Source organism: Anopheles moucheti, chromosome 3 (genome assembly GCF_943734755.1).
Source record: "Anopheles moucheti chromosome 3, idAnoMoucSN_F20_07, whole genome shotgun sequence".
NCBI classification, from domain to species: domain Eukaryota; kingdom Metazoa; phylum Arthropoda; class Insecta; order Diptera; family Culicidae; genus Anopheles; species Anopheles moucheti.
Genome location: NC_069141.1, coordinates 65,504,705 through 65,521,697, shown reverse-complemented (window position 1 = coordinate 65,521,697; position 16,993 = coordinate 65,504,705). Strand labels below are relative to the sequence as shown.

Below are 16,993 nucleotides of genomic sequence, written 5' to 3'. Positions count from 1 at the left end.
CGCTGTTTGAAAGCTTTTTAATCGATCGATATCACGCCATAGTGTCCTCTATCAGTTAACTGCATAAACCAAGCACAACATTGCGTTACATAGGAAAGCATATTTTAAATAAAGAAAAATTCACGAACAGAATAACCACAATGAAATAGATAATACTTACCTGCCATTGCGAGTTCGAAAATAATTCGGATTCACATTAGTAACAGCACACACTTTATCCGATGTTTCATTACTGCTGCGGTTGATTTATCGTCTTACTCAAGAAAAGGTTTTCTTAACAAATACATGAAATTGCGAAGGTTTATGTGCTTTAGACATACGAATGCTTGCCGTCTACAACGGAAAGCTACACCGATTGCCAGGGCGGTGTCATTGGTGTGGGGTTCTGGAGGTACGACATCACTACTGCGCTTACGCTGAGCATAAACGAGGACAGCACCTGCTTGGCATCGTCTGAAATCCGGGAGTTTGCGAAGCTAATACAGGAACAGTACAGCGCCAACCAGGCGCACCATTTCAGCTTCATCATCAATCCACACATTGAGAATATCATACCTGCAGGGATAAAAGGTTGATAAAGATTAGCAAACTGCCAAGTGTCTGCTTCTACCATAACAGTGATTTATTAAATGCATACCGAGGATATTCATGTAATCTGGCATCAAATCATCCCCTACTCCAGCACCTTGGTTGGCCGAGTCGACGGGTTTGTAGCGATGCACCTTCTCGGGGCGACGAGGATTAATGAGTAGCGTCATAGTGCGGAGGAAAAGTGAGCTGAAACCGGCAGAAAATACCCTTAGAAACACAGCTGAACGGTTATTTATCTGTACACATTTGTGTTTTACTTACCTTTGGTCTAGCAAATAACTTGCAATTTAGCCTGTTCGGAACAGAATTTGTCGTGACAGCTGACTGCGAAGTGGCACCAAAATAAAGTGACCATTTGACGTTTGTGCCCGTGAGAGAACAAATAAACGGTTCAAAATAAAATGATTGACTTAAGAACTTCTAATAACTAAGTGGATAAATACCAATTTTACTAGGAAAATAAATTAGGGGTTGTTTGTTGAATTAAAGAAGCATTCACTTACACTGCATCGCCTATCGGTTGGTCAACCACGCGATCAACCGATAGACGAAAAGAAAGTCCTCTTTGTCGCGATAAATATTCCGTAGTAAAAGTTTTCTTGATATGTGCTCAACGTCGAACGTCATTGTTGATTATTTTTAATTTATTTTGGGAAAACAAGCAACAAGAAAAAAATCCTTTCAGGAACCTTTGGAAAATAGCAAAATTATCAAAGAGAAACATTACATGACACAGATTGAGTAGCTGATTGCACACAACTGCGACTTTCGGCAAATAAATTACCCACGCGCAGCAGAATTCAAAAGTGGCATAGCGTGCTGTGATGGGTTTTTCACTGAAGCTCAAAACCAAATCAGGCCAGCAGCATATTGTGAGTAAGCTGGCAGAGACTACGACCGTCGGTGACCTTAAGACGCGAATCACCGAGCTCACCAGCATTCCGGGCGATGCACTGCACGTGGTGCTTGGCTTTCCACCGTTCAAACCGTTGGACTTTTCCAACGAAGCCAGCCAGGTGCTAGCGTCAGGTATTAGCAATGGTGATACACTAATCGTGGAAGAAAAGTCACTGACGGAGGAAGAGCGCCAGCAATTAGAAGCAGCGAAACGGCTGGAGCAGGACGAGAAGCTAGCAAAGGAACTAGCTGCCCAAGGCAGTGAAAGCAGTGGCATCCTGCTGAAGAAGGTTGTTCCTTCCGACAATTCATGCCTATTCACGAGCATAGGTAAGAGTGGCGAGCATAGCCACGTACATTACGTAGTTTACACCGTCATTATGGTTCGCTTGACGCTTTTTCCCCTTTGCACCTCGAATGCAGGGTACGTTATCACCGGAAAGGTTGACCCGGAAAGCAGTCAGTACATGAGACAGATAATCGCTAGTACGGTAAATGCCGATAAGCACGAGTACAATGAAGGCATCCTCGGTCGCCCAAACGATGAGTACTGTGCCTGGATACTGCAGCCCGAATCGTGGGGTGGAGCGATTGAAGTTTCCATCCTGTCCGCCTACTATGGCATGGAGTTTGACGTGGTCGACATCACCAATGCCATCATAAATCGGTTCGGTGAGGACAAGAACTATGGCATGCGTGCATTCCTGCTGTTCGATGGCATTCACTACGATCCTTTGTACCTGGAATCAACGAGTGTGAGTAAATGTGCCGTGATGTCTCATCCGCATCCGCTTTTCACTATCTAACGACTGAATTATCACACATTGCAGGGCGATGCACCAAAGACGATTTTCCCCATCGAGGACCAGTCAGTGTACCTTCAAGCGGAGCAATTAGCCAAGGAAGCCAAATCGGCACGCCAGTACACGGATGTGAACAAGTTCACCCTCAAGTGCATAGACTGCGACTGCTTCCTGAAAGGCCAGGTTGAAGCCCAACAGCACGCGCAAAAGACAGGCCACATCAACTTTGGCGAAGTTTAACACGGATCAACACCGTTTCTACGTGTTCCGTACGCGCTCCGTAGGCTCCCAAATTTTTTGTGTGTAGGCATTCAATTGGTGCAATTCTTGTTTCATTTCGGAATAGTAGGATTGGTTTTGTCCCTTCTATCCCACCTTCGTCGCTTTACGGTCGGCTTGTGTCTGAAGCACGCTTGCCTACGTATCCGAAGAAGCACATATGACCCACTCAGGTTTGGAAAATGCTCTTTTTTAGCCTTTGTTTTTTGTGTATTTATGTTAACAAATGATGAATAAACATCACGTATCAGTTCGCAAGAGTTTCGCAACAATGCAACCCACCCCATGAACTGGAGCTCTGGAGATTTTGCGAAAAGGGATATATCACATCTCAGTCACTGTCACTATCCGACATCGTATCCTTTGTCGCATCGTCGTCCTTCTTGTCGTCCTCTTTGTAGTGCCGATACTCTTTCTTCAGCTCCCACATGTTCTTGTGCGGGTTTTTCATATTGTAGTCGCATACCTCCTTGAGGATTTCCTTCAGGTAGCTGATCGGTTGCCGCGTGATTCTCACCAGATCCTTGATGTTGTAATACTGATGCTTCTCGAAGGCGTGGAACAGCATGTCCAGTACCGCATTCTTATCGTCTCGGCTCTTCTTGCCCTCGGCCTTCTTACGTTCCCGGTCCTCGATGTTGTGCTTGTGGTCCGAGACGGGTTTGTAGTTGTGCACGATCTTTTCGAGCGACTTTACTTGCCGGGCTGGTTGGGAAGCTTTGCGGATCGATTCGAGTTTCATCTTCATGTAGCAGTTATCGGCATACGGGCGACATTCCAGCTTCTGAACGATACGTCCCTCCATGTATTGCTTCTCGCATTCGGGCACCGGATCGTCCCGGGTGGTCGTGGTGGCATGGGAGAACACTCCCAACGTTTGTTTGGTTACGACCGACACATCCAGCCGGTGGTCACGGGGTATCTCTTCCGCCGGGTCTATGTTTATGACCGCATCCGAAAGTGTGAGCGATACCTGCGCCTTCTGGCCGACTTGTTTGGAAATTTTCAGCTTCCCTACTTCGATATTACCCGGTGCCTTCTCCCACTTGTTGGCAATGTACTTCGGTACCTTGACGAGCCACACACCACGGCCCGCGTTCGACAGATCGAGCTCCTTATCAACGCGTATCGCTTCTCCTTCTTTGGCCATTCTGCGACGGCGGTATCTTTCTGTTTTGTGGTGTAAAAACAATCGAAAATCCGTGCGTATTTAATCACGGTACGCGTTTTCTTCACTGGTCACTGCTGATGCGATTTTTTGACAGATGGTTAACCATCGCGAAGGTGTGCGTGTGATCTGCGAAGGAGAGAGAGCGCCACATGGCAAAAGACATACAGAGAGAGAATGCACCATTTGTTTACATTTGTTACTTTTTCGATTTTACCGGATGCTTTCACCGATCAAGTTCAGCTTCTTTATTAGTCCTCAATTATTCAAAACAAATGTCTTTCTTGTGCCTAATAATTCGATATCAAACTGTTAATTTACGGACGGTCTTCACATGCCTTGTACACCCTGTCGGATGATAAATCCTGCATCACGACCGACTAGAGCCGTCCAAAGCTAGCCTTCGTGCACTTCTCGTTTGGAACATAACCGATACTTAAGCTAGTTGTAACGAACATTTGCTTAAACAATGCGATACACATTCTCCGTCAGTCGAGTGATCAAGGGACCAAGAAATGCGGGACCCATAGAATCCTTCCATAATTCACGTAGCAATTCTTCTGCTTCTGCTGTAGCACTTTGCTTACTAGGTGGCTTCGACACATCGGATGCTTTGAGCATATCCACCGTGAGATAAATAACTGCTCTATCCACCAGCGGTTCTTCGGTGTCGCAAATCGTATGAAATGCATTGGCCGCCAATGCCGGAACGTCTTCGAAATTTCGTACCACCATCACTCCATGCTTGCGCAATGCTTCTTTTTGCTGGGTTAGAATCACACCGTAGTCCACTTGGAAGTCGGGCTGTTTGAAGTATTTACCGTCCAGCGTGATTGGTTCCGTTCTTCCGAAGCAACTGGCCGTTATGTTCGATACGCTGTTGATTAAACCATCCAGGATGACCGTGGGCCCGTAGTGAAGGAAAAGAACCGTTCCAGGTTCAGGGTTATCATGTGCAGTTGCCCGATGCACTGTCACATTCAACACATTCCAAAGGCTTTCGTCGATCGTTGTGTACCGCTCTTGTAGTTTGAAAAATGCTTCTGAAGGTGGTTGCTTAATAACCGTAACATTTCCGCTGCTATCAGGTAGAAATTGTCTTGCTGTATAAGCTACAAATGCAATCACAAAAGCGGCGATTAAACCAATGGAACAAATCCTGTTGCCGTTGCTGTTTGCTCGGTCGTATGGTTTGCTTGATTCCAGTTGGTACAAAGCATCATTCGGAGGAACCCAAGACCGTCCGGAAGTTGGCATCGTGTTCAAAGGAGTTCCTCTTGATTCGCTGGATGCATTATGCATGCTTGTTTCTGGTACAGGAGTATCACTTCTTTCCTCCATATCGTCAGTGAGGTCTAAATCGTTGGAAATTGAATTATTCGAATCAATCAATTCCTCCTGTTCACACGTAGCCTGTGAACGACTTATGCTGCTTTCTCGGCTAAAGTTGGTACCTTGTTGTTCGTGCGGGCTGAAATTGATTGTAAGCAGTGTTGTGCACAGTTCTCACCTATATTGGTTGGCTATGTAAATTTGCTTACCACTCAGCTTGGCTTGCTATGATATCATCATCCTTTTTAAGAGCACGCTGCCGAATGCTCTGCAGCGCTTCACGTTTTTTGGGCCTTGAAATATTCAACTAAATGGTATGTGGTCAGTAACGCAATTTAACATCATTAAACACACGTAAATTTTACATTTTCCTGCGAATCCATGCTGTTCTATGCCGTATTCGTAGATTGAAATAATCAAAACAAACGCTACAATTTCTCAGGACCGCTTCGATTCCGTCTCTCATTTTTACTAACGCGTGGACGTGTTCGCTCTCTCTCTCGCAACTAGTATCGAAGCAAAACACCGGATATTCGAACAGGACGGATCATCGGTAAAGTGCTCTGATGACACAGAACAGATACACGCCCTGTCATTCCACTAGAAACTTCAACTCGGTGGAAAATTACTGGAAATTTTTTTATCCAAACAAAACGATTTTTGTATGTGCTCCCGTATATCACGTAAATTTGTATCGGGCGTATTACTTCCAAGCATCAAGAAGCGCCAAATTGCACAAACATTATTGCCAGCTGTATCCAACATTGCGCCATTGCGCAAGTACACCGACCACCGACGCTTCGGGTGAATGTTTTTACTGCACAGATGATTGTCGCCAGCAGGATCGGCATTCCGTCGGTGTCCTTTTGCAGGGTATGATTCGAACAGGACAGTCCACCGTGGAATTTCATCGCGTTCGGGGTGTGTGTTTTTCCTAGCCACAATCTCACAGTTAAAAGATATATATACGCGCGGACTTTACGTATGTGACGTGGTATTGTGACCACACGTGCAAAGAGTGTCGTAAAAAGGGTTCGCAACAGGACAGTGCTACTTCGGAAGGAATATAAAACGGTAATCCGGTGCCATTGCTGAACAATTGCCATAATCCTGTATGCTTTTGTGGTGTGCGATGCAAGGGGTCGAATCGATTCGAGTTGTCGGTGAGTTCGGAAGTAGCAGTATCTTCCCCGAGTGACGACAATCACACGTGTTTGCGGTGAAGGAAGGTTTGCCTTCGGTGCAGAATTTGAGCGCTAGCAAACCCTGAAATCGTGAAACCGCGGTGTGCCCGGAGTGCTTTTACTTCCGGGAACTCCTACACACTTGCAGCGACCCAGACCCGAGCAAGGATACTACGCGGAAAAGCAGGTTGCAATAGGTAAGCATGGGCGGATGGGAAAAGGATTGATTAATGTGCGCGACGTGTGGTTCCGACGGTTTGGCGGTCGTTTCCGGTGCCAAAGAAAAAAAAAATATTACGAACATTACGAGCTCATTGGGCATCGCGAACGGGCCACACTTTGGGGCCGTTGCTAAAGGAAGTGCTTATTGCCCCATTCGGTGCGAACCGAAGTGCCACGTTGGGCCATTTTCGGTCGTAATTTGTGTTTGTTTCCCCGCGGTATGGACGTCTTCACCGGGCATTGCGAGGTTGCGAATTGCTGGCACAGGAAACCGTGCCCCACGCTTTCCCCGGGTCAGTCGGGTTGGTGTTGCTCTGTGGAGTGATTTATTTTTCAGCCGGAAATAAAAGCGCGCATGGGTGTGAACCCTAAATGTGCATAAACTAGTGACACAGTCCTCCCTGACGGTGATGGTTTGGGGGCGGACTACTAACAAGGCGGCATATTTGAATGCAATTTAAATGCATCACGCCATGTGGTTACGAACACTGGAGGTTGTAAGTAATAAAAAAAGTGGGAAACATTCACACAACACGAGTGCACGAATTGTACACCAAGGATTGTAAACTATTGGAAACAATCCGACAGAAAAATTATTACATCAACCTGGAACTTTACTTTAGCGTTTGCCGCCCGACCGACCGACAATTCCGAGCAGTTTGCAATGTAAACCTTGTTCCCAAAACCATAACCTAGGTGCTAGTGCACACGAGGCAAGGTGTGAAAGTTAAATTTTGATTTATGGCCTTATTTATGGTGGAACTTTCTGCGCTCCGTTCCATTTGTAACGAAAGGTGGCAAGATAAAAGGAGTGAACAGTATCCTCGCACTTCACATCCAGACACCTACAGCACCCGCCTTTTCCCCGAAGGGGAATCGCTCCAATAGTCATTAATGTGCGACTAGAGGCGTCGGACGGCCAACGGACATACGGTGTGTCCTGGTTGTGTTTCTGTATTTCGGCTTAGTTAGGTTGCTATATTTCAAACGCATTTGCTAAATTTGGTTGAACCATGGCTAGATGAGCTACCGTTACTGGCGAATGTTTGATTCCCTCCGGGGTAAAGCAGACATGCAGGCTGGCTGGAAACACCGCCGCCCCCTTGTAATGGAATTTTTAATCAGAAATTAACTGCTTCTCAGTAACGGCCCGATGCTAGAGACGAAACGCGGATAGAGATGTTAAAATGCTTTCCGTGGAACGGCCGGTCAAAAGAAAGGCATTTAAATCAATAAAACATCTTTGCTGATGCTAGACAATGAGAATCTCATTAATTAAATTAGTTGGTCCAGTTAGGGGTTTGGATCTTCTTCAAGACGAACGAGGTTATTTGTTGATTGCATAACTCTTTTTTTTTCAAATTAATATTTATGGCCAATTGGTTGAGCTTCAATGAACTGTTATTAGGTTATAAAAGTACGACGCCTTGTGGCGTGTATCGTTTAGGAAACGTGTAAAGCCAAATCTTGAGAGACTGCCTTCACGGGCGGTGTTGCTGATACGATAGCACGTCTTCGTACGGTTCGATAGTACTTGCCGGTCCAGGCAAGTGCTAGATTATAATTCCATTTACGTTCTCTATGACACTTTGGTATCGTTAGTGCCGTGCAAACTTTTATCAATTAGTTCCCTCCGGGACCGGGACCGGGTACCAGTGGTTTATGATATGTTGCTGTGACGTGAAGCCAACCGGTGGCGCACACTCGTACGGCGTAGATGTAATATGAGCGTGGAAGCGGCTCCGTTAGCCGAAAGGACGCATTATCTGGCGCAGTCATCTATGCAAATTGAGTCATCCACACTCCGCCACTTGCGACACGTTCCTGCGGTGCAGCCCCGGGTTTGCGAACGTTCAGAAGGTCCGAAAAGTTCCTGTTCCCGCACGACTGCCGACGACCTCTGACGTACGCAGCCACTTGCGACGAGTGAGTGACAAGGCGCCTCCATTAAATGGATTCCGTTTGCTAGCTGGAAGGATGCTGGGCGTGAAGCAAACTAGCTAAAAAGTGACACGTTTTGCTCGGTGCCAAACCATCCTGCACGCTGGTTTGACCGAATTCGGAGGGCGCGCACCAGCGCACTTAGCACATCCATCCGCCCCATCACCACATCCGAGGGTGACGATGTCAGCCGTAGGGCATCACGGCAACATAAAGACGCTCGAGATGCTCAGCATGGCAGCATGGTAATGGGTGCTGTTTCGTCATCGGTGTCGGGGAGCGTTTTTTTTTTTTGTTCTTGGTGCTGTTGCGATTCTTGCTTTACCACACGTACACCGGTCCCGGGAAGCGACGAAGAATGCATCTTCAAAATTTGTCCCAGTGACATTAGAGGGTAGAAAAAAGACTAAAGCGAATCTGCAACGAAAGGACGCAGAGCTACAGAACAGGGGGCGCCATTTTGTACGTCATTCGCTTTGTCCTACATTGGCCCACTCGTCCCTGCCATGCCACACCCGGGCAGCGAGACGCAACCGGTTAGCGACCGGGGCTGTTGTGTTGTCTTTTCAAAAACGAGCTTCCTTTCTGGTAAAGCTCCCGAGGGAAAGATCCCCGGATGGTGTGTGGCAATACGTGGAGGCCAACCTCAATAGCCTATCCGCTTGAGGTTTTGGGACGGTGCGAACAGGCAGGGAAAAACCTTCGTAGAATGTAGCAAAAAGACGAACAGAACCTCCAGCTGTGAAAGAGATCGCTATCAGTGGTTCGTGTGTACTGATGACGGTAAGCGATGTCTTAATCATGACACACTCATCACCTCACACACGGAACACCCGGGCCTGGGGGAGGAGGGTGGGATAATATCTGATGGGTCGCCTGTGTGGGTGAGTGATATCCGGTCGTAGCATGTGGCGTTGAAGTGCTCACCATTACCATTCTTGACACATGGTCTCGGTTCGGGTTTGCTCCCGTTTTTCGGAGTTTGCCATTCGTGTTCGTTTGCCCTTATTACTTGCGATGGTATCGTTAGCCTTTGCGGTCCCCTCCCCTCACTAAGACCTCACTTCCGAGGAGGTCTCAACTAAAAACTCCCTAACTTAATTTCCGCTACAGAGCTAAGCTTTTACAAGGATGGACGTGATTTTGCGTAGTTCTTTTTGTGGGTTCTTTTAGTACTTCGGGGAGATGCTTTTTATTTTTTTGGTTGTTACACGTTCAGTTCAGCTTCTTCTGACCTGTGACCCGGCGATAATATGGTGCATTGATGGAGAAAATAATGATGAACCTGCGTGCAAGCTGAGCGCACCAGTGTAGCCGTCCACGGCGGGAATCACAATGCCAAAAAAGCTTTGCTACCAGGCTGAAACAGTATCTCGCTTACAACAGTTTTAATCGGATTATTATTATCAGTTTTGCCGAGTTTTTACACCAACCTTGCTGTACCAGTTGCCCGCTGTGTGGATTGTCTTGAAGGAGAAAAAAAGGCTGACAATACGCATGGAAAAGATACACTCTCGCGCTGTAGTGGACGAAAATAGGGAACGCTTTTTTTAGCTGACTGGCGCTTATGAAAGTGATGAGCAGGTCCTAGCTAGCTTTCGGCACGGTACGTGATTGGATTATGAAACAGGAATTGAAAGAATACCGAAGCCCTTAGCGGTATTCGCGGTTGAAGAGTAATGTTCCGAGAATTGTTTCTTTGTCGATTTGTCAGCACCGTATAACGGGGGCTGACGTAACATTTGCGAACACATTAAGTGGTATTCATTATCGTTTTTGTGTGTTTTGTCGTAAGTTGTTGCACATGCTTTTGCCCTGCTTCGTTTCGTTGTTAATTTAAGTCATTTAATTTATTGTCAACTTGCAGGTGCTTCCTACTGTCAGTATCTTTCACGTTTTCGTTTTCTATTTTCTTTTTTTTTATTACCCTATTTTATGTGTTTACTCCACATTTTCCGCATCTTTCACTCTTTTTTCTAGTCCTTTGTTCGTTTTGTGAACGTTTTGTGTGCTTCTTGTAGATTAAATTTCGCGTTTCTTGCTTTGATGTTCAGTTATTTTTTTACTTTCATTTAAATATTATTTCTATACTTTCTGCTTGTTGTTTTCTTCACTATCTTCTGTGATTTTATATTCAATTTCTTTTATATCTTAATAATTAAAAAAAAGTGTTGGTTTCCATTTACATCTTTAGGAACTATACTCCACATTTTACTTCATTTTGAATAATTTGTTCACTTTCTAGTGGTGTTTATTTTATCATTTATTTTATCTAAGCAACTATCAATCTCTTCAACTTCTTTGTATCATATTTGTTTTAATTTCTTTTATATTTTCGTTTATTCTGGAGTTATTTTTTCACATTATCATATTTACTTTTCATTTTTATATTTGCTTTATTTCCTGCCAATTGTTTCGTATTTAGCAAATTTTTCTCATTTTCGTTTTCACATTTAACTCTGAATTTAATGTTTTTTTTTGAAATTTTCTATCAGTGTTTAATTATGTTTTAATCTGTTCTTTCCTATTCCGCACTCCAAAAATGTCTTATTGTCAGTTCTTTACCCCACCACAGAAGTTCACAGTTCATTCCCAACCTCCATCGAATAATGGTGTCAACAATGGATGAATTAAATTTGCTTTCAAATTAAATTTACTTCCTTTCGTCTTACTCACGCCGTACAATCTACAGCGCCATTGGCAGTCCTATCCGTACCGGGCATCACCACGCAATCGCTTCGGCAACCGCAAAAATTTCACCGGAATGTGCCTGTATTCTGCGCTCCCGCACACACTCTAGAACCGTTTCCCATGGTGTGCTGTCGCGGAGTTGTTTTGAACAGCGGCACATTCCTCACACTTTTTCATTCACGCTCTATTGTGGAGTGTTTTTTAAGTTGTCGTTTGTTTGGAGTTTGGCATGATCGAAACATCGAAAGCGTACGACCGTGTCGCACTTTTACGTCCCATTTCTAGCGCTGCACCGCTCTACGACGGCGCTACGTTTGAGCTACGGCGGAGTGGTTTTCGATGGAAAATCCATTTCCTGCTTCCGGGAGGACTTGGATCAGCGGGAGCGAGTTTTATTATTTTTCTGTCGCACTTTTTTGTGCGCCACGCTGCTAGTGGCTGCTTTTTTCTGCCTGCATTGTGCATGGGTTTGGGTGTGTGGAAGAATTATTTTTCACTAGCTGCATTTTCCGCCCGCGGTTAGACGATCGTGCTGACAGGCAACGTCAAGCGAACAAGTCGATTGTGATCGTGCGCGATGCAGAACGAACATTTTTTTTTCTTTTCATAATGACAAAGAAAAAAAGTTTCCCTTCCGGGAGCAAAACAGCATGTTTGAAAAGTGTTGTTCGAAAGAAAGTCTCTTCCTTCCCAATTAATGGGGACGGCAGGAGCGTATAGAAGGATGCAAAATAGTCCTTCGCTTTCTAGATGTTGAATCGACAGCACCATTCAGGGTGGTTTCTTGCGTTCGTTGCGCTCGGTTGCATCCATAATTCATGCTAATTGAAGTAAACTTTTGCCACACTTTCAGGCGAACGCGAATCGTTTCGGAGGACATTTTGCGAAACGGACGAAAACATCGTCCGAACTGGACAGTTCGAGAGCAGGTTTGCGAATCGGGACAATTTCATTGCTACTTCAAAGTTGAAACGGGTGGCACAAGTTTTTCGCTTTGCTACAAGTTGTTAAACGTTGTTCATTTTAATTTCGCCCAACGCTGGCCGCTAGACGGAACCAGTATGAATGATGTAGCGATGGAAGTACCCCCAGCCGCATTCGGTGTTTTTGTGTGAGTTTCGCTTGCCGAGTAAAATTGCCACTATTGAAGGTATAGGAGAAGGTATTGAGAAATGTCCCCGAAAGACAAGTACAGTGGCGTTTGAGGAAGAGAAGCAGGAAAGTTGTTACGAAACAAGAAAATAGCAAAGAAACACAGAAACTGCATTCAACCGGCAGGACAGTGTTGGGGGCTTGGGACGACTGCATTAGAAATACACGAGCCAATGCTGAAAGTCCTGCCAGCAGCAACGACGATCACATGACGAAGGTGCAGCTTTCGACAGCGAAAAGCTTTCACCTCCGGAATCATCACATCGTTGAACAGGGACGTCAAGATGGCAAACGAGCTGATATACCTCGCAGTAGGCGCAGAAGAAAAGGAAAGCTAATCTGTAGAATGGATTGATGGAAAAGAGCAAAACAAAAAAGCGTAAGGAAAAGTTTTCCATGGGACATTTTCTGCATTGTCAATTTTTTATCATCATTTATTTCAAAATATGGTCAATTTTCCTTGGACTGAATAATGTGATGAGGATGATGGCAATCAATTTCTCAGGAGCATTCATTTGGCGACACAACTCAGGAAAATGGTGATTGCTAATAGCAACACCTGCGTGCGTAGATCAACTTTACCGAGAGAGAGTAGTTATTTGGAGTAATCATACCCAAAGCAGAGAAAATCGTCTTAAAACGACCATTTAATGAAAATAATTACTGCGGATTAAAAGTGTGCTCCTAGTTAATTAATCCAACAATAACAAATTGTTTTTTTTCGTTGCATAAAGGCAAATATATTGCTAAATGCGCAATATTCGTTTGAGCATCACAGAATGCCTTGAATATCTTGACAAAATACCAACAAAACGTATCAAGAAATTATTTTTAGATCTTCAAGCTTTCCAAATTCTCGTTGTAAAATTGTTGTCAATCAGTAAATTAAGCATGATAGCGGCATCAGAAGATGAAGACCCTCATCCCTTGCTGAAATACTTTCATTCCGTCACTCCCTTCAGCGATCTGATCTGTCCAATTTGCTGGGAGTTACTAACCGGCAACGTTTGCATCACCTGCTGTGGACATCTCTTCCACGCGAACTGTTTGCAGCAGTGGTTCAGTTGGTACTGCTGGCGGGCATTACACATGTACAATTATTGATGTATCTTCTGTCTTCTCGTCTTTTTTTTTTAGCTCGAAAACATGCCCCCAATGTCGCATACCGTGTGTGATTTTCCACCGAATTGCTCCAATTAGTGAACGATTAGATGCAACGAACAATCCGGATGAGGTGGTGCCACCGAGCGCAGACGGAAGTCCGCTTTCGGAGCCATTCTGGATGGTGGTGGCATTTTTCGTGCTTGTTTTGTGCTGCCAAATGACGAAACAATGCTTCGAATGGAATTTGAACCCCCTTCGCCGGGGGTAGCTCGAATCGTGACGCCGGTTGGGTTCGTGTCTTCGATAACTGATGCTCGAATCGCGATCCGCACGTCCGGCTGCGTTGAGCGATCAATTAGCGTGTGTGCGCCCTTCGACCGGCTCAAATGGAATGTCATGTAGCATAAAAGCAACAGAAAACCCCCCTCAAAACCAACTAACGATGCTAGTTCAAGGTATTGACTTTGGCGGTCACGCGGCGGGCAGAAGTGAGAAGGAGAAGGAGGTTTATTAATAGAAAGCTTCCATGTGTGCTTCCATCACCATCTAGGCGGTGTGTCGCAATACCGTAGCGCCATCGGAAGTGCGCATCCATCATTAATGTTTATGGAACGCTGAATTTGGAACGAGGTTAAGATTACGTGCCACGGTATCACAAACTGCACGATAACGATTGCATAACCGAGGACAGGTTAGAGGACACGACGCGACGCGGAAAAGTGACCGCAAGCGAGAAGCTGTAAGGGGGGGGGGGGGGGGGGGGGGGGGGGTAGGGGTGGGGTGCGGCAGTACCATTTACGGAACAATGATTTGTGTACGCATGCAAAATGAGCTCGTTCGCCACAGGGTCAATTCCTGATAACTGATATAACCCGTGGATAGGAATATGCATTCGCACGCAATACAGTTGTAGCGAGAACGTAATCTGGATGTAAACTTTTCACCCGAAAACCCATTAGCATCGATGGAAAACATTTGTGTAGCACATACCGTGGTGGGTCGTGTTGCTCGGTTGCAAATTGAATATTTATCGCATCCTCTCGGTGGGTTGCGTTTATCCGGCACGGGCCGTTGATGCCATGAGGCATCTTTATTAGTCAACATGGATCCGACGTCTTAAAACATTGATCGCTCTCTCTCTGTATTGAAACGAGAGTTTGCGAAAAGGTGTGTGCGCCGGTAGGCACTAAAAGCTCAATGTTCATTCACATTTAATTCACAAATGTGTGCGGTGGGTGGGTGGGGGGGGGGGGGGGGGCATGTTGACGTAGCAAAATCGAATTTTCCAACCAGCAGTAGGCTGTGTGTGAATGTGTCATTGAAGAACGGAAAGCAGCCAGCAGGTCACACAATAGACATTGTGGAAAAGCGAGACTCATGGCAGGGAAGTGGACGTGAGGGGGAGGCGGAGAGGGGGGTATTGGTTACGTTTGTGCCCCCTTCAAGCATAGCTCATGCGAGAGAGCTCACACATATTCCGCCAACATCCAACTCGGTGGTTCCGGGTGCTGCACGAGTGTACCGTCTGAGGAAAGGTCTCTTTCCCGAAGCAAAGACAAAAGTCAACGTAGCCTTAAGATGGTGATGCAAATGCATGCAAACGCATTGTTTCTTCACCGGGTACGGTTAGTGCAAGTGAAGAACATTGAAAATTGAACGATGAATGACAGCGCCACACACACAGGTGCGGGCACGGTTCCCCCGTCAGCCTTCGTCGACGGTTGAGAAATGAGGTTACGGATGAATCGGATGTAACCGAACAATTTTGCATGATTTATGTCGAGCATTATGCTATCGAGAGAATTAACAACCTGAGGAGATGTGCTGGAAAGTGTGCCGTAAGTTTAATGTTTGCCTGAAATGATATTTATTTTATTGTATTAACCACCCATTCCGAGCCCATCGGCATCTTCCAGCACGACTCAAACCACCTTCCTTGGGGTAAGTGCTCGCTTTTGCTTCGTTAAAGAAGCGTCAAGAAATATGAAAATTCTTCACTCGAAGCGGATGGAAAATGCAAACAATAACCGCCCTCCCCCCGTAACCGCAAGAGAAGGATGGCAATAGTTGAATTATCATTTTTCATTAACAAACTTAATATTCATTCTTCATTAGCATAGCCCGTGCATGCATATTCATTCGGAAGCGAAATGGAAAAACGGAAACACACCCCACAGCCGTCTGGGTCAGCCGCCGTCTTTTGCAGCGTTTAGTCAAGAGCGATGCTCGTTGCTGTTAATACACCTCATCCGTATACACCTCAGTTGTTTTTGGTTTTGCTAACGTTCTCGTTGTTGTTTTCTCCATCTTGTCCGTTTTCTTTGCAGGATTTTGAAGCCGCACCGTACGAGCGCCCGAAAAGATGATTGGCTTCATGGTCGCGAACATCTGAGGTCTGAGCGCTTCTCGACGCTCGACGAAATGGAACAAATCTGAACCTGCCTGGACGGTTTTTGTTTTGGCCGATGGTTCGAGGACACACACTCACCAACGGTTTAAAATTAATCGCACAAACAATGGAAGCTTAATCTGTTCGACAGATCGGGATGTACTAGCATGCGCTCGCGGTACCTTCAACGGATGGAGTTCGCAGTGTCGTGCAGGTTTGGAGGAATAAATCGAACGGCAAAAGGCGTAAGAAAGTGAAATCCTGCGTGGAATGGTGCAGGCAAAGCAAAAAGGGAACTCTTGAAAGTTAAATTGAGTTAAGGGGTACTACAGTTCGCCGGTGCCCAGCCGAAGAACCCGTGCCCGTGGCACTGTGCAGTGGTGCAGAATTGGAGCGAATATCGGAGGTCGTGATTTTTCAATGGAGTATGCCGGAGGTCCTCAGATCAGCATCACGAAAAAAAAAACGGAGCAGGAACAGCACAAAAGAGGCAACTAACAAAACAGATAACCGTGTGCTGCTTTAAATGAAATAATCAGAATAACACACAAACACACACATAACGAACCTTTAACGAAGGACATTGTTGGTTATTCTTACCGAGCAGTAAGTCTTCCGTGCACATACCGAAGCGCTGTGGTTGCGAAAGGCACGACGATGATGACGATGATGAGGAGGAGGAGGATGCTAATGATGCCCGGCACGATAAAGAACCTTCGGGGGAAATCTTCCGCTTGAAAACGCCACCCCCACTCATCCCACCCTCCTCTCCTGGTTGCACGGAGAAGCATAAACATAAATATCATCTAATTTGAATTCCCTTATATCGTTCAGCAACCAAAACTCAACGCTCGCAGTACGTTGGGTCGCAACCAAAAAAAAAAAAAAGGACGTTAAACGTTCCGTCGGTGAATGGGAACGGACAGAACGAGCAGGAGGTGGTTGTGGAAAAGAAACACACAAAAAGGCCACGCTCAACAGTAAAATCTTTGTCCCTTTTTCGGGTTTGTATGCAGCGCACTCGGTGTCGCTCGGCGAGGTTTTGCAGCGTGAAGTGAACAACAAAAAAGAATCCCCCAAAACAAAAAACGGCCAACCAAGGGGTGAGACTTTCCTCGAGTCCGCGAGCTTCGGGTACGGATGACGCATCGGGTTAGTATCGGTTTGGCATGTTTATGTTTATGTTAGTAAACGGCGAACCCATCCCGTACGGACCGTGCCGATCAACAATGACCAAACA

At 45.7% G+C, this 16,993-nt stretch overlaps 4 protein-coding genes across 4 annotated transcripts; 1 reads left to right on the top strand and 3 right to left on the bottom strand.

Moving 5' to 3' along the window:
• Positions 1-225: 225 nt before the first annotated feature.
• Positions 226-925, bottom strand: LOC128304362 (protein Asterix). Its single transcript, XM_053041544.1, has 3 exons — positions 853-925; positions 638-777; positions 226-555 (listed from the first exon to the last, which is right to left on the bottom strand). The coding sequence occupies exons 2-3, from the start codon at positions 756-758 to the stop codon at positions 347-349; spliced, it is 330 nt and encodes a 109-aa protein (XP_052897504.1). The 5' UTR covers positions 759-777; positions 853-925; the 3' UTR covers positions 226-346.
• Positions 926-1,259: 334 nt separating this feature from the next.
• LOC128301240 (ubiquitin thioesterase OTU1) lies at positions 1,260-2,852 on the top strand. The gene is made up of 3 exons (XM_053037621.1): positions 1,260-1,818; positions 1,912-2,243; positions 2,319-2,852. The coding sequence occupies exons 1-3, from the start codon at positions 1,416-1,418 to the stop codon at positions 2,529-2,531; spliced, it is 948 nt and encodes a 315-aa protein (XP_052893581.1). The 5' UTR covers positions 1,260-1,415; the 3' UTR covers positions 2,532-2,852.
• On the bottom strand, positions 2,751-3,813 carry LOC128301241 (general transcription factor IIF subunit 2). The gene has a single exon (XM_053037622.1). It carries the CDS (start codon positions 3,718-3,720, stop codon positions 2,902-2,904), a length of 819 nt encoding a protein of 272 aa, XP_052893582.1. The 5' UTR covers positions 3,721-3,813; the 3' UTR covers positions 2,751-2,901.
• A 147-nt stretch (positions 3,814-3,960) lies between these two features.
• Positions 3,961-5,453, bottom strand: LOC128302919 (uncharacterized). The gene is made up of 3 exons (XM_053039769.1): positions 5,436-5,453; positions 5,280-5,377; positions 3,961-5,209 (listed from the first exon to the last, which is right to left on the bottom strand). Exons 1-3 carry the CDS (start codon positions 5,451-5,453, stop codon positions 4,201-4,203), a joined length of 1,125 nt encoding a protein of 374 aa, XP_052895729.1. The 3' UTR covers positions 3,961-4,200.
• Between the last annotated feature and the right edge of the window lie 11,540 nt (positions 5,454-16,993).

Coding starts and splice junctions, on each gene's coding strand:
- LOC128304362 (XM_053041544.1), bottom strand. CDS start 758: ATGACGCTACTCATTAATCCTCGTCGCCCCGAGAAGGTGCATCGCTAC. Junction 556..637: donor AGATTACATGAATATCCTCG/GTATGCATTTAA, acceptor TTATCCCTGCAG/GTATGATATTCTCAATGTGT.
- LOC128301240 (XM_053037621.1), top strand. CDS start 1,416: ATGGGTTTTTCACTGAAGCTCAAAACCAAATCAGGCCAGCAGCATATT. Junction 1,819..1,911: donor ATGCCTATTCACGAGCATAG/GTAAGAGTGGCG, acceptor CCTCGAATGCAG/GGTACGTTATCACCGGAAAG. Junction 2,244..2,318: donor TGTACCTGGAATCAACGAGT/GTGAGTAAATGT, acceptor CACACATTGCAG/GGCGATGCACCAAAGACGAT.
- LOC128301241 (XM_053037622.1), bottom strand. CDS start 3,720: ATGGCCAAAGAAGGAGAAGCGATACGCGTTGATAAGGAGCTCGATCTG.
- LOC128302919 (XM_053039769.1), bottom strand. Junction 5,210..5,279: donor ATAGCAAGCCAAGCTGAGTG/GTAAGCAAATTT, acceptor AATCAATTTCAG/CCCGCACGAACAACAAGGTA.